This window comes from Embiotoca jacksoni, unplaced genomic scaffold, assembly GCF_022577435.1.
Source record: "Embiotoca jacksoni isolate LCO1_2020_lvr unplaced genomic scaffold, fEmbJac1.0.p SCAF_4, whole genome shotgun sequence".
Taxonomy (NCBI): Eukaryota; Metazoa; Chordata; class Actinopteri; family Embiotocidae; genus Embiotoca; species Embiotoca jacksoni.
The window spans coordinates 1,877,998-1,894,717 of record NW_027185392.1 but is presented as its reverse complement, the minus strand read 5'-3'; the positions used below and the strand labels follow the sequence as shown (position 1 = coordinate 1,894,717).

The 16,720-nt window shown below is 46.5% G+C and overlaps 1 protein-coding gene and 1 non-coding gene across 2 annotated transcripts in view; one reads left to right on the top strand and one right to left on the bottom strand.

Annotated features, from left to right (window-relative positions):
- Window positions 1-16,720, top strand: part of LOC138209296 (glycine receptor subunit alpha-3-like) — a 50,356-nt gene that overhangs the window by 3,442 nt on the left and 30,194 nt on the right. Inside the window, 2 exon segments of the mRNA XM_069167765.1 lie at window positions 13,324-13,454; window positions 15,076-15,143. Of these exon segments, the coding sequence (XP_069023866.1) occupies window positions 13,324-13,454; window positions 15,076-15,143 (199 nt within the window).
- trnar-ucu (transfer RNA arginine (anticodon UCU)) lies at window positions 2,936-3,027 on the bottom strand. The gene is given in 2 exon segments: window positions 2,936-2,971; window positions 2,991-3,027. It is a non-coding gene; the product is annotated as a tRNA-Arg (tRNA).

Here is a 16,720-nt window from a genome sequence, read left to right as displayed (position 1 = left end):
AGCTTCAAAAAGATGTGTTTTTGGGGTCCGTTTGATTGAGAGGCATGTGGTCCAGTCAGGTTACAGCTATCGGTGGGCGGGACATAGTGTCGTCGGATTTTCAATCAGATCAGTCGGATCCACCGCTCGCTCCTCCCCCAGCTCGTCCAAATATGGTCACTTCCTGCTCCAAACCGCTCCAAACGAATAAAATGGTGACGGACAAAATCTGAAGTGGACGCTTCATAACGTTCACAAACCAAATGGGTGACATCACTGCTGGTTGACTCTGTGACTCAGCCTGCGACACACTTTCTTTCTGTGGATGCTAACTGTGACGCTCACGCAGGGTTGTCAGTTCAGAGCATCAAAAAAGACCTGTTTTTTTTTTTTGTTTTTTTTTTTGGGGGGGGGGGGTTCTGTTTGATTGACAGGCCTGTCACACTGTAGCGAGGAGCAGGACCTGAATACACGACACAGGAGGCAGTATGTAGAAAAACTTATGAAAAGCAGGTAAATAAAACAGAAAGACAACCCTGGGCAAAGGTGCAAAATCAATTAAGTCTGTAAATTAAACACAAAGTGAAGTAAAATCCGGATCAAACAAAGCTCAGAGGACAACTACGAACCTGGAAACCCGGTATTAAAACCCTCAGTCTGTTCAGGTAAATATGTTGAATGTGTTTAACAGGTCAACTTTATCTCTACTCACAGAACACTTTTCAGTAATTTAAATGTCCTGCACAAAGTGAAGTGTTTTATGTGATTTCCATAAGTTGCCTGCATAATGCAGGATGCTTGTGCTCACAAACAGACCTGTCTCTCTTTAATGTTTTAGTATTTGTTTCCGTCTCCTCCATGACAAGCCTTTGGCCTCAATTCTCCAGCCTGAAGTTTTAGTTTTCTGTTTGCTAAATGCTGTTTCAGAGGCTCTTCCAGTCAGAGTGACATCTGGGCAAACACTAAGCACTCCAGTAAATAACTAAATACATAAAAAAATAAATAAAAAAAACTGCTCAATTTGATCCAGAACATGTCGGTCTCTTCCACAGAGGCAGAAACACATCCAATGATTTTATATGGATGAATGAAAAGGAGGATAATTATGGCCTGAACACGAATATGAACCAAAATAAATAGGAGTCAGTGTGTCATTTCAGTTCAGCTGTCAGAGAGAATTACTGTAAAACCAACTGCTGTTCCCTGACGCCTCACCGTTACTGAATCATACACTGTATGTAAAAATGTTCGTCGTCTCCGGGTCTGAAAAGGGAAACCAAAGCAGAAGTCTCTTAAAGTGCAGTACCACTGAGGACCACTAGGGGCTGTCTCCAACAGACTCCCATTGAAAAAGCATCAAGTGCTCTCCTGAAGTACAAAGTCAGTAAAGTCATCAAGGTGTCATTAGATAAATTCCCTCCTTCTGATCAGTGTTCTGGTCCTTCTGAAAATCATTCCAGCATTCATTACATATTAGGACTCAAACACAGATATGTTTGGGGGCGGGGCTTACAAATTCGTACAGTTGTCGTAAACGGAGAACTTTGCTACGGAGACCAAAACAGTGTTTTGCACCACGCTGTAAACATGTTGATTTCTGCTGTGAAATTTTAACATGAGGGTCTGTGGGGACTGACTCGCTGCTGGAGCCTCTAGTGGACATTGGAGGAACTGCAGGTTTTGGCTGCTGCGTTTCTCCGAAATTATTTTATTCAAAGAAAATGTCAATCATGACGACACCCTTTTCAATGCATCAAAAGTCAATAACAGACCGATCAGAAAATTAACTCAAACATCAACGAGATAACAGGAACTTTATATGACCAGATTTCAAAATTTGTATTTAAAGGGACCAGTTTTCAGATACTTTGCCGTCACTTCGTCCATCTTTTTAAACCGTCTGTACTCTGACTGGTTCTGACGTCAGACAGGAAGTAGTCAGAAGTCGTCCTGGAGAGTAGAAACCCTCACAGTCTGCCTCGCAAAGTAAAGTGGCTCCTCGGCGGTGTCCCAGACTCTGTCCTCATCCACCAGTGAAACGTCCAGACAACTTAAATATGTTCTGGCGTTGTGCTTTTCCTCTTTCAAACATCCTTCCTGATGCAGCCTTTACACTTGCTTTGAAATGTGCTCCCAGTGAATGTACAGAAAGATGCCACGAAGGTTTACGTCAGCCTCAGGACGATGTCACAAGGAGCAGTAAAAAATAAAATAGTCCCCGCTCTCAAAACTGGTAGTGAAAATTCTCTTATCTGATTTATTAGCAGAGTGGCAACACGTGAGCGCTCTAATCTGTCGGCTTATAACATCTGGGTTTATCTGCCACTTCATCGCTGCTGGCACTCAGTAATTCCACAGTCTAACAGAAAAGATGCAAAGTATAAACAAATATGTGCAAAATGAGATAATATGAGTGCAGATTCGCATGAAAATACAGCTTACAGGGCGGCTGTGAGTCCCTAAAAATATCCTGATTAATCAGAGAGCAGTGATTACAATAATTAACTATATCTGGACACTAAGTGTCTAATTAGCCCTGATTGCTGGATGTTTGTCATGTGAGGGCAGACATGTGAATCCAAATACAAGATTATGATGTTTAAAAAGGCCCAGCTGGACCGCTACTGTACAAGTAGTGTTCCCGAACGCAGCACAGTGATGCACACGGAGCGGAGGAAGCAACAACCTTCATGAGGAAGTATTCCAAGTGTCGTCTCTTGATCAACATCAGCAGCTGAGTTCAACATGTTTTTGTGACGTGAACATTTGTGGTTTCACCTTTGAAACTGGAGCAGAGAAACATACATTTTTGGGGGACATGAAATCCTCAACAAAACCACTTACAGCCAAGTGTTCCTGAGCCCATGGAGTAATTTCCACTCCAGTGTCATGGCTGTTTTTTAACAGGTGTTCTTTACTTCTCAAAGACCGATAACATGCATCTATTAAATCAAAGAGACTCTGGTGGGACTCGAACCCACAACCTTTGAATCACTTCTTCAGTGTTTAGCTAGAAGTCCAATGCGCTATCCGTTGCGCCACAGAGCCACATACCTCAACTAGTAACTGACACAAACTGTCAAAGAGGGAAGAAGAGCACACAGACTAAAATACAACAGGGAGGGAAGGACAACGAGGGACTGCTGAAACTAATCAGGGCCAACAATCATAGAAAGGACAGGAAGTGAAACAAGACAGACACAAGGGATGAGTCATTTCAAAATCTAACGGGAAGTAGAAAACCCAGACTGACCTGAAGACTACGAAGCACAAAATAAGTCCAAACCAGAACAGACGCCTCAGAAGGTCCCAGTAGAACTCAGTGTTGACAGTCTGACTCTGGGGGACAAATTCACGGTGACACAACCCCGCTCCGTGTGCATCACTGTGCTGCGTTCAACAGGAACATTCTATAAATGTTTTAATCCCCGTTGTGCCGCATTAGCTGCATTTTACAGCCAAAGCAGTTCTCTACATGTTTTTCTGTCTCTCAACAGGACAGATGTGAAACAGAGACTGAAACACACGTTATCAAGACGACACGTTAATCAGAAACCGTTTCTCAGCTGCTGCTCTTCGTTTAAAATCTTTTCGTAGACAGAATGTAAAGACGGATGATTTCAGCCGTATAAACATGTCGAATGATCACTAGGAGAGAAAGTTGGAAGTGACAGAATATCTTGCTCACAAAGGACACAGCCTCCGTCTGGCAGCTGCCTGCAGAGAGCAGCTGTTGTCTCGCTGTTTGAATCAGGCTGCGCGTCTCCACTGTGTTTCGTAGACCATCTGACTTCTAACGTAAGACAGATCCACAAAACTTGTGAATCTGTGTTTGATGATTATCCAAATGAAGTCGTGCAGGTAACGGGAGTTTCTCCGGAGAAACGATTAAACCGGAAGGTGACAGTTTAAAATACGGTAGAAACCCGGAAATGTGCTGATGAGGCGCAGCTGAACGCAGCGAACTAACACAAAGTAATGCTGCGTTCCAATGGAACTCATGGTTACAACATTGGAAGTGGTGAGCACCGTCGGCTGGGCGTTAAGTCGTAAAAACACTGTTGCTAGGCAACAGCAACGTGGACGGTGTCTAGAAGCTGCAGAGGCTAAAAATTCTGTACGCTAACGGGGAAGGGGGGGTGAACGTAATGCAGGGAATACAAAGACACAGAGGCCGTCGGGAAGATCAACATTTTCCTCAGATGTAGGCTATTATCAAAGTTATGAAACAAACAAACAAAAGACAAGCTCTACATGACTAAAATTACAATATATTAGCTTAACATCCAACCAAACATGAACTTCCACGACCTCTGACCTTTCTGTAAACGTCAGTAAACACGTCACAGCTCGTGAACTCGAAGCTTTTCGAAAAATTTTAGTTCTGACGTCGTGAATACCACAAGAGGGCGCCGTTCATACGGACTCTTTTCCTGTCCACGGAAAACAACAAAATAAAACAGGAAGAGACTGACAGCGACGCAACATACGGGGAAGGGAGGGGGGCACATTCTCAGAAATGCTGACGTTTAGCAGGAGCTCACGAGAAGCCTCGGTCCCGTCAGGCGTCGCAGGCCGTCGTGGCGTTACCGCGTCTCTACGGGGAAACATCGACGGGTGTACACATTCCCCGCTGCTTCAAGTCAAAACATAAAATCCACCAGCTGACGAGGTTCCGAGTGAAAATGTGAACACTGCGATGGAAGTCGTGACGTCTGGAGCTGCTCAGCTCGACTGGAAGAAGCCCGAGGAGACGGAGCGACGATCAACAGCAGTGTTTATTACCAGGCTCAGCCGGGGAGAGCAAATCTGACAAGTGTTGCACAGGGCATAGCCGATCAGTGTGTGTGTGTGTGTGTGTGTGTGTGTGTGTGTGTGTGTGTGTGTGTGTGTTTGTCTGTCACTGCCTCTGTTGTTACGGCGCATGACAAATATGACCAAAAGAATTCTTGTTACTGCTGAAGGGAACATGTGGCTGGAAAGCACAGTTAAGTGGTGTTGGTCCCTGTGTGTGTGTGTGTGTGTGTGTGTGTGTGCGCGTGCGCATGGGGAAGGCGGTGGTGGTGGTGGTGGTGGGGGGGGGGGGGGGGGGGGGGGGGGGGGTAGCCACACTAAGTGAACATTTGGCTGAAGGCAGCAGTCGACCCCGTCTCTGTCACAGCACGGGGCTGTTCTCGGCTGTAATGCCCAAAAATACCCCAGGGGCAGCTGGGAAATGTAGTGTTTTTGATGTACGGGTTAATCCTGCAGCTAATTAGCACGAACGAGTACTGCAGCTGCAGAACGGACTCCATCTTAGCGCCACGGAGACGAAGCGTTGGGGGGGTTGAGGGTGGAGGGCGTCTCTTCACCTCAGAGCGGGGTCGAGGCGTCTGCAGGCCGACGAGCGTGACGGGAAGTGTGAACGTGAGACCGAGGCCGACTTTTCTCATCCGGGAGGGGGAACGTGTGAGCGCGAAGCGGGCGAGAGAACAAATCACTCATGTGAAGCCCCGCCTCCCGGTCGCTGCGGCTCGGTCTCTCGTCTGTCAGCATGATCGTGTCATGATCTGACTGGCCTGGAGGGGGGGGGGGGGGGGGGGGTAAGGGGTGGGGGGGCAGCGTGGAGAGAGGAGCAGAAATAATGTCTGATGTTTTCATCAGGAGGCTCATCAACCAAACAACCACTCACCGAGGAGGTGATCAGCTGTTCGGACTGCAGGCCAGACTTCTTGTTTGCATGAATGAACCACACACACGGCATGCAGTTGTGACTCTGGCCTGGCAGAGTGGCCTGTGTGACTCTCACACGAAGCGAGCCGCCTGTTAGCGACGATGCGAAGAGCAAGCAGGAGACTGAACACCTCGTCCAAATATGGTCACTTCCTGCTCCAAACCGCTCCGAACTAGCAAAGATGGCGACGGACAGAATCCGAACGGGAGGCTTCATAACGTTCACAAACCAACGGGCGACGTCACCGCTGGTTGATACTTGGGTCAGAAATTATGGGTGGAGGTCAGAAGTCACGGTCGTGTCCTTTTACCAAGCAGATGACTTGTTTGCCGTCTGAACGCTGCCTGGTGGGTCGATGGTGGGTGGAGTCAGCGGGTGGAGGTGGTGGTCTTGCCCTTGACTCAGCTGACCCAGTTTGTCCTCTGAGAGCTGCCTGCTGGTTCTCAGACGAGCTGCTATGATTTATATCTCAGGCTGAGCCTCAGTTACCGGGCCTGGTGGAGGTCGTAGGTGGAGGTTGTGTTCGTGTCCTTGACCCATCTGACGACCGCCCGCTGGGTCTCAAGACGAGCAGCATGACGAGCCGCGGCTATAATTTAGTGATGCTGTGCCGAGACGTTTATTCATATTTCAGGCCGAGCATCAGGACCGGCCCGGTTTGTTTGTTCTCTTCGGCCCCAGATGAAACATGAAAAGGAAGCATCGATGCAGAAGAGCTGCTGTTTCGTCGAGGTCGTCGTCTGTTCTCTTCTCAGCACGACACGGGAACACTTTCACCTCCGCGAGGTTTCAAAGTGATTTCTGCTGTTCGGAGAATCGGGAGTCCAACAAACACGCCGACTGACGCCGACGCAGGAAGTGCCCCGGTCCTGTCGCTCACGTGTGGATTTGTTGTTCAGTGTTTCCACGTGTAGAATACGTTCAGATTAAAGACGGTTGAAGTGAGAACTGGAGGAGTTTTGGAAGACAAACGTCCGCTTTCATCTCGTCACTCTTTTTACTCTTCCGACGTTCTTCACATGTTCGTGTTTCGTCACGCTCCCCTCCAGCGTGTCGTCATCGTGCAGCAACAGATTCACCTTTTGGACTTCTTTCACTTTTACTTCTTCCGGCTGCTGCAGCTCAGAAACAACATGGCCGACAGCAGCGGCGGCTCTCCGTCTGCTCCAAGCAGAAACCAGCAGTGACGTCTCCCGTTGGTTTGTGAATGTTACGAAGCCTCCAGTTCAGATTCTGTCCGTCGCCGTCTTTGCTAGTTCGGAGCGGTTTGGAGCAGGAAGTGACCATATTTGGACGAGCTGGGGGAGGAGCGAGCGGTGGATCCGACTGATCTGATTGGAAACCTGACGATACTACGTCCCGCCCACCGATAGCTGTAACCTGACTGCACCACGGACCTGTCAATCAAACAGACACGCCCCCAAAAACACATCTTTTTGAAGCTTATTTTCTAATTAATGACGGGATTATTTTCAGATGGACCGCCAGAAAACTAAAGAGGAACGACTTTAACTAACAGCACGAGACAACTCGTGGAAAATATTTATTGACTTTGTATTTAATGAGAAAAGTTGAATGGGAGTCTACGGAGCAGGAGGCTTTTTGGATACAACCTCCAGTGGCACTCGGTGGTATTGCAGCTTCAGGCACTTCTGCATTGGCCTAATTTTTTTAGACCCGGAAGCTACGAAGACTTTTATACATATCGTCATCGGTCTGATCAGACCTCCTTCTCTTCATTTCTCGTACTTATATCTTCCTCTCGTCTCAGATCAGCCGTCATGTCTTCTATGTTTCCTCCTCGGTGCAACAGTTGCCTGAACATCTGCTGATAATCAACTACATTTAAAGTCCTACAGGTTATCAATCCGAACATCCCAGATTACTAACTGGGATGTTTTTAAGTCTCCTCCTGACTCGGCAGAATAACGTCCGGATCCTCGTCTCTTGCATTGTCTAACTTCATCTGGGAGTGTGCCGCATGCCGTGCTGGTGGAGGAAGGCTCTTACATAATGGAAGGGATAAACTGAGGTCTCCTCGGCGCTCAGTACGGCCAGATGCAAAAGGCCTCTTATCTCTGTCTCTTCGTGTTGGCTTCATCGGGCTGTTTTGTTGCATAATCAGAGAGCTAGTTATAAATAATTCTGTCAGCACTTGGAACCAAACCTCCGCCAGACGGAGCCGCGCTCCTCAACGTCTTCGTCGCAGACAGCAGGTGAGACGTTGCCGATATGTAGGATTGATGAATCGCAGTAAAGTTGTTCAGAAAAGAGAACGTCTGCAGGGTCCAGAATCATTCTGACAGGTGTAATTATTGGTTTGTTTTGCAGTCAAAGACGTGTGGCTGCATCTGCGTCTTTCTTGGATTCTACCTGTTGAATGTTTCAGATAAATCTACTTGCAGGAGTTTGTAATTTTGCAAAATCAACAGAAACAGAATCTCTGCTGAAAGTATGACATCATAAAGTCTCCATTCAAAATAAAACTGACTTTATTGCCAAAACTAAGAGTTCATTTCCAACCAGCGAGGCTCCGCCCCCTCTCCTCTCACCATCAAAACAAACTGCTGCTAGCTAACTGCAACAACAGGAAGTGACGGGGTTTGTGGGAAATGTGTTCTTATGATGGGAATGAGGAATATGTTGAATGAGTTTTCTCCACACTTCCAGCTGTAAGAGACTGAACTTTGTTTTAGTATTAAATGAATGTGATTTAAAAAGCATTTAAAGCTCTTATTGTGACAGCAGATGGAGCCTTTGTTTTCTATATTACAGTCACAGACTGTCTGTTCTGTAAAGCTACGTCACTTTTAGACACTTTTTATCACTTTGAGCCCCGTGATGGTTCTCTAAGTTCAACACAGAAAGAAAAACGCATTACAAGGCGAATATTTCTGGGATGTGCAGCAGGATTATCATCAGAAGGAAGTACGCATATATTACTCTTTAGCAGGTCACAATCTTACTGCAAAAAACTCAATTAAAGCTCCACAAATTACATCATAAGTTTTAAGAAAAGTCCCTACAAAATCAAACATTTCTGATCGAAACAATCAGGAAAACCATCCGAAGTCCTTGAAGGGCTGAATATGAGGACTCAATCAAAAGCAATGTTTGGGGACGTGTCTGTTCGATTGACAGGCCTGTTGTGCAGTCAGGTTTTCGACTCTAGGTGGGCGGGGACGAGTGTCAGATCGTTCAAATACGGTCACTTATGGCTCCGAAGAAAACAAGAGGGCGACAGCTGAAATGTTGAACTCAAAGCTCTGGACTGGAGGGTTGAGCCTCCCTGTGTGTGTTTGAGGTGTGTGTGCAGTCGCAGCAGCAGGGTCGTCCCCTGCAGGAGGACGGAGGCCGATCCCGGAGCTTCCTGAGGTTTTTTTTTTCTGTCTTCTGTGTCTCATGGTTGTGTCCTCTGGACCGCTGCTGCTTCCTGCTGTGTCGTGTAACCTTTGTAACCTCCATTGTTGTGTCACAGAGGGAGTCACAGTGACAGGCCGCTCCCATGTGACGGCTGCATGCTCGTTGTCAGAGGGGGAGTCGGCGTCACGCCTCCTCCTTCAGAGGATGAACAAACTCGTCTCCCCGAGCTCCGGAAGGAACCGACCTCTGTGCAATTTTTGGTTCAGCCAGTAGACGGTAGCCTGCGGGGGGCGCCACCGAGGCCACTTCCTGTTTTTATTTACAGTCTACAGCTGGAGGTAAATAAACTGCAGTGGGTGAAGACAGGTGGACAAACATTGTGGACTTTCTGTAGGTCAGAAACAGAACCACGACCAGGATGTGGGTTCTCCACCAATCAGAGGGCCGGCAGTTTCATCTTGTTTCTTTTATTTCATTTGGATTTGGTAAAGTAGTAAAAGCAAAAGCAATACGGGAAAAGTAAAGATAATATGGGAAAAGCAAAAACAAACTTTGTTATTTGTCTTTATACTACTTCATTTATTTATTCCCACATTTATTTCCTTTCTCTTTTACAGATTTATTCTTTATTACGGCCCTCCTATCGCTCCATATACTCTGGTGTCAACGCAGCAAAAGTTATGCTTTTTAAAACACACACAAGTGGAAGACAAGAACATTTTAGATACTTCTGAACCGACTCGGTCGGTGCCGTAAAAGTCCTGCAGTTCAGTCGCCAGCTGTCCACACAGAGTGGAAGTGAGTCCTGACCTGAATGTGCCACTGCAACAGAAATATTTATACCCAAACTGTTCTCCAGGAAAAAAAATAATTCAGCCACAGTTTTTGCATTAACTGCATATCCCTGGCTGACATCTCTATTTTACTCTGAGTAAACAGCTGAAGTCCAGACATGAATGAAACATGGTGCTCACTTTGCCCCCAACGCTGCATCCCTTATTATTATTTATGTCATACAGAGCAGAGAGCCGTGCTGCTGTAGTAGAAATGGCAGCATCAGATTAAAACAGCAAAGATAAAATACATTAAATATACGAAGCTGCTCCCTCTGACCTCCTGTATTGTGTGTGAGAGACAGTGCTTCTAGATTAAAAGATCATCCATTATTGATACGGTTTGGATGTCGCGCTGCGTCTCTCTACATCGCTTCCTATTGTTCTCTAATGTTTTAAAGGAGGAAGTATGGAGGAGGAAGAGGAGGAAGAGGAGGTAGCGCAACAGAAACCTAAGCAGCTTAACATCTGATTCAAGATGCTCTGAGCTGACAACCCTGCGTGAGCGTCACAGTTAGCCTCCACAGAAAGAAAGTGCGTCGTAGGCTGAGTCAGAGAGTCAACCAGCAGTGACGTCACCCGTTTGGTTCTAATTAATGACGGGATTATTTTCAGATGAACCGCCAGAAAACTAATAAGAAGGAGCTGCTCGAGCTAACAACACTGAAATAACTCGTGGAGAAATTTTATTGACTTTGTATTTCATGAGAAAAGTTGAATGGGAGTCTATGGAGGCATTTTTTGAGCCGACCTCTAGTGGCACTCGGTGGTATTGCAGTTTAAGGCACTTCTGCATCGGCCTCATTTTTCAGACCTGGAAGCTACGAACACTTTTATACACAGTGTACGGTTGCATCACGCCACCCTCGACGTCCTGTGAGTATCTCTGTGATGCCAACGGCAGTATTTGGGAATAAAAGCAGAATAAAGACATTCAGTAGCTGTTCCGTCTTTAACCTCTGCAGGGTTTAAACCTAATGTGACACCCAGTCAGCCGTAAAGGCCGTCGTGGCAGAGACACAAAAGGTCCATACAACCATTATAACCTCGTAACTCTGAGATTATCAGGAGAAACGTCCACAGAGATTCATGCAGCACCTACATCTGCTGCCATGTAGAGGTACTGTTGGGCTTTCGTCTCAGAGAGGGAACACGCACACACACACACACACACACACACACACACACACACACACACACGACACTCGGCATGACTCACATACTCTGAGCGTCCTCGGACAGACTCACATAGACAGCAGAGAGTGTGTGTGTGTGCGTGTGTGTGTGTGTGTATGTGGTGATGCAGCTCTGCGCTGCGTCCCGGCGGCGTGTTTCTGCGTCAGCGCTCTGCGGTCGAGGGCATTACGAGGGATTGTATCGCTGCCGCGCAACAGACTCGTGTCCGACTTCATGTCCGACGAGGTTTTTCTTCTCCGATCATCGACCAGAGACGACGAGCCGGACAGAACGACGCTCTCATGTTCTAATCCGGACCCCGAGGTCAGCCGGGTCAGCGTGTTCAGATCTGAACACGCGTGTGTTGTTGTTTCACGTGTTGCTTCTGAACCTCTTGCGTGTTAAAACAGCTGTATCTCCCACACGGGACGTAAACCCACTCCAACTAAAGCCGAGCCTTCGAGGGCAGAAAATCCACTTTCTTACACGTATCAACACATTTTCCAACCAGGTTACAGAACAAGAAAAGCACCTTTTATGTGAATATATTTTGATGTTTTTACGTAGCCCTCTCAGTGCAGAGCCGCTCGGCGGCCGATTCCTTCTGGGTACGTTTCCTTCGGACGGTCCTCCGCCCTCGCCTCCCTGCCGGGCGGAGAGCTGTGGCTACAACGGCTCGGCTCACACCGGCTGACATTACCCGACAAACAAACATCTGGCCCACTTCGTAGAAAATACACAGATAAATAACGCGTATTGTCTTTCAGCCCCCCACCCCGCCCCCCAAAAAAATTTAAAAAATCAGATGATCTGCTCATCATCACGTTTTCATTCAGCCTGAATGTGCTGAAGCTTCGAGCCTAAAGAACCACAGTCTGGACCGCGTGTGATGTTTTCGATGGCGATTGATTGAAGGGACGCGTTGGCCTCGTTACTGACGCGATGCAGTCGAGGTGTGTTGGACTTCTCCTCCCTCCTCCATCTGTCTCCCTGCCTTCCCCTGCCTCCCGCAGCTCGTCTGAAATTAATGAGTCCCGCCCCCCTCGCCTCTACCGCCGCCGCCGGCAGTGCGAGCGTGTTTAAAGGAGGTTGACGGAGTAATCAAACCACCGGTAAACAACCGCACCGTGCTGCTCTGCCTGTGGGAGGTTACTCCCTGCTGGGCTCAGAGGAAGCGGTTTCAAATGCCAAAGTAAAGGTTGATGATCCCGAAACTACACTGAAGAGGGTGTGAGTGTGTGTGCGCATGTGTGTGTGTGTGTGTGTGTGGGAGGGGGGGTGAGTGTCAGGGTGAGTGTCAGGGTGAGTGTGTTTGTGTTTAGCTATACGAACCTTGTGAGTTATTTTTGGCAATGTTCCCTCTTGTCCCAACTACACACACACACACACACACACACACACACACACACACACACACACACACACACACACACACACACACACACACTTTCAGGTTCATCAGGCTTTACCTTGCCATTTAGAATTTACTACCCAGTCACCCTAGAAGTAACAAACACACACACACACACACACACACACACACACACACACACACACACACACACACTGGTGTGTCATGTCTGTACAAGAAGACTGCTACTTGAATGCCAACAGTGACGACTGATTAGTTATCTAATGATGAGATCATGTGATGAGATATAAACATATTTACATCCATACCAACCTCCCCTCCCACCTAGATACATATTTACGTTCCCACATTTATACAAGAACGGTTGATGCCGGAGTCTCTTTTGAGAACATTTTTACTGAGCGACAGTGGAACATTTAAAATGTTACGGTAATATTCGTAATGTTTCGGGGTCAGTCTGTTTCATGTCCTTTCCGTCACCGTCACCAACACGCGTTGACGTGGAAACAAGCAACAGACAAGAGGAAAACCTCTCTTCAGCTCTACCGGCAGAAATCTTCTGAAAGTCCTCCTGAAACGGTGCTAAAAGCCGGTCGCAGTGACGATCAAGTTCACACACATCCATCCTTCCACTCCCGAGTCGCCACCGACAGAAAACTGTTCCTGGTCGGGGGAGCAGAGTTACATAAAACTGCACTTTCCTCAAAGGTCACAAAAAAAAAAAAAAAAAAAAAAACTAGGGATGGGCATTTTGAACGGAAAAAAAATGCCGATAGAATTATTCGACATAACGTGAATCAGCATTATGTTTTCCATCAGCGAATCCAGCGGACACGTCCTGCTGTGAAAACGTCCCACGTGTGATCCGTGTTGTGTTTCTGTGACAGCGTGGGTCAGTGTAAGGAGGTGGACAACGCTGCGAGGACACGGCAGGCCCCGATGTCTCCCTCGGACTTCCTGGACAAACTGATGGGGAGGACGTCTGGATACGATGCTCGGATACGACCCAACTTTAAAGGTACCTACGCAGAGATCTGGGACTTCGCCTGTGAGGCGGTTTTGTGATTGTTTTGATTCAAAAATGTTTGAATTTTTGAGGCAGATTTTCTAAAAATTCAGTCATTCGGTCAGGAGTGAGATTGTGGTGCTAAAATTGCAGTTGCAAACAGTTGGTGGCTTTAATTCTGCACTCATAGACCATTAAACCGAAGAAGAAGAAGAAGGCGGATTGAGATGACGGTTTAAAAGAGTTTAATGTGGAAATATTCAGTCACTCCGGGATTTCACAGTTTTTGTCTAATTGTTACGATCCCAAAAAAATGTTTTTGCTATAAATTGCATGAATTTGGAAAAACTGCAAAGTCAAGGATAAAAAAATTTTTTTTTAAAGATTTGACCACCTCCCTGCTAAAGAGTAATCTGTGTTGACTTCCTGTGATACTAATCTTGCTGCACATCACAGAAATATTAGACTTGTAGTCTGTTTTTCTTTCTGTATTGAACTTAGAGAACCTCAAAGTGTCTAAAAGTGTCGTAGCTTCACAGAACAGACAGTCTGTGACTGTAATATAGAAAACAAAGGCTCCATCTGCTGTCACAATAAGAGCTTTAAATGCTTTTTAAATCACATTCATTCAACACTAAAACAAAGTTCAGTCTCTTCCAGCTGGAAGTGTGGAGAAAACTCATTCAACATATTCCTCATTCCCATCATAAGACCACATTTCCCACAAACCCCGTCACTTCCTGTTGTTGCGGTCAGCTAGCAGCAGTTTGTTTTGATGGTGAGAGGAGAGGGGGCGGAGCCTCGCTGGTCGGAAATGAACACTTAGTTTTGGTAATGAAGTCCGTTTTATTTTGAAAGGCGACTTTATGTCGTAATACTTTCAGCAGAGATTCTGTTCACGATGTGTTTTGCAGAAATCTTTTTTTTTTTTTTTTTTTTAAATCACACAAATTTAGCAAAATTGCAAACTGCTGCAAATAAGTATTGCAATCACCAGATCATGATTTCCTGGAGAGACTGACCAACAGTGATTTTTAGATTTATTTTTTTTTAGATTTTTTTTTTTTATTCCACTTTGTCTCCTCAGTTTTAGAAGCGATACAAACTCCATGTTTTATCAGATCATACATTTCGTATCTAAATCTCGGTAGATTTGATAACGTTTTCCTGCCTCTCCTCGGCGCTGCTCCGTCCCGCAGTTAAACGAGTCGTATTCCAGTAAAACTGTCCCAGAAGTTCCTCCTCGCATTTAAAATCTGCCGTTTTGGCCGAGCTCAGCCCTGCAGAAGGAGATTGAAGACTGAGGCGAAACACACACTGGACGCATTGTTTAATTGTTTAGCACAAATGTGCAATGCATCCCCCAAGGCTGCGCTGAGTGGGGTTTAACTGCCAGAAGACACAAAGAAGACACAACTTCAAGGAAACAGCTGGGGGAACACATCACTGTCTCATATATATATGTATATATATATATATATATATATATATATATATACATATATATATATATATATATTGCTTTTAAAAAAAAAAAAAGATTTGACCACCTCCCTGCTAAAAAGTAATCTGTATAAATATACTGTAATATTTCTATGATGTCCATGTGATCGGCGTGTCCCTCCCTCTGCAGGTCCTGCGGTCAACGTCTCCTGTAACATCTTCATCAACAGCTTCGGCTCCATCGCCGAGACGACCATGGTGAGTGGAGTTATCACGATGTGACGTACAGGTGTTGTTGTTGTTGTTTTTTCCCTCCTCCATCTTTAAATGGTTTGTGTGAATACACTTCTTTAACTACGAACCAGTCGCGTGTGAAACTGGTCATGGTTGAAACCGTGAACATGTGCTGACGTGCATCAGAGGTGTTTACACGTGTTACATGTTCCTGCTCCCTGCGGCTGGTTTCAGACGTTCGTCTTTTGACGGGATGAGATACATAAATCCGGTGAGTTGCGTGCCTGCGGCCGGACGCTCGGGGTTGTGATCAGTGACAGGAGGCCTTCGGGCTTCATGTCTGATCATCGTTAACCCAGAAACATGGACTGAGGCTATTATCGGTTATTCTCAAAGGCAGATTTCGCCATTTCATTCACTCTGTGTTGAAGGGAAATGTAGTCAGCGGGAGAAATAAATTCCTCAGTGCTGCCCTACTAATCTGGTTTTTCTGCCGGTAGTCCCTAAATCTCCCAGGATGCAACGCACACGGGCTTCTGACACCCGAACCCACGACCCGAACGATGCTGTTCGCATGAGAGCAGAAGACGTGTTGCCGCCCGATCACTGTAAACATCAAACAACAGAAACGGTGCCAAAACGACGACAGGTATTACATCTCTTTCCCCGAGACACGGAGGACATTTCACAACTGTCAAATTTTGAAGAGATGAATTCCACTTTATAGAAGATATATATATATATATATATATATAGTTATCAGTATTTGCAGCAGAGAACTGAGGTGGTGTTGGAGTGATCGACACGATTATTGACCAGTTAACGGGGGGAGGCGAGGTTCTCGTGATCAGCGCCCTCCGAAAGGGCCGAATCAGCTGCAGGAAGAAGACGGAGAACTGTGAGCAGACAGGAAGACGGTCTGACGAGCGGAGCTGAGGAACCGAGACGCAGATCAGAAGAGACAGACGATCGCACAGCCGGAGCAGATGTGCAGCGCAGACATTCACCGAGTCTGACAGCAAATACGTTAAAGTGACATGAAGTCGGTCGAGGCTGCAGACAAGCTGCTCCTACATCCATATAACGTGCACGCGCACGCGCGCGCACGCACACGCACACACACACACACAGCAGGGTTCATAGCGTGTTGCGCTCGTATTTAAAAGTACCTCAGATTAGTAAAAATGTTCCCAAACTGTGCAAGTGAGGCGAATTTGGAGCGACTTTGGTGCACAGGAGGAGAATCGCTTGTGAAAGTCACTCCGTCTCCTGTGGGACTGAGGAGAGCAGAGCTGTCCCAGCCTGTTAGGACTCCCCCGGCCTGCGGAGGCTTCACTGCGTGGCCACGCTGAGCGCTCTGCACAGGTGCTCTGTTCCAGGCAAGCGGCAACCAGCAGCGCGGTCACCCGTTGGTTTGTGAACGGCCGTTACGAAGCCTCCAGTTTCGGATTTTGTCACAGACACGCCCCCAAAAACACATCTTTTTTTTTAAACTTATTTTCTAATTAAAGACGGGATTATTTTCAGATGGACCGCCAGAAAAGTAATAAGAAGGAGTGACTTTAACTAACAACACTGAAATAACTCGTGGAGAAACATTT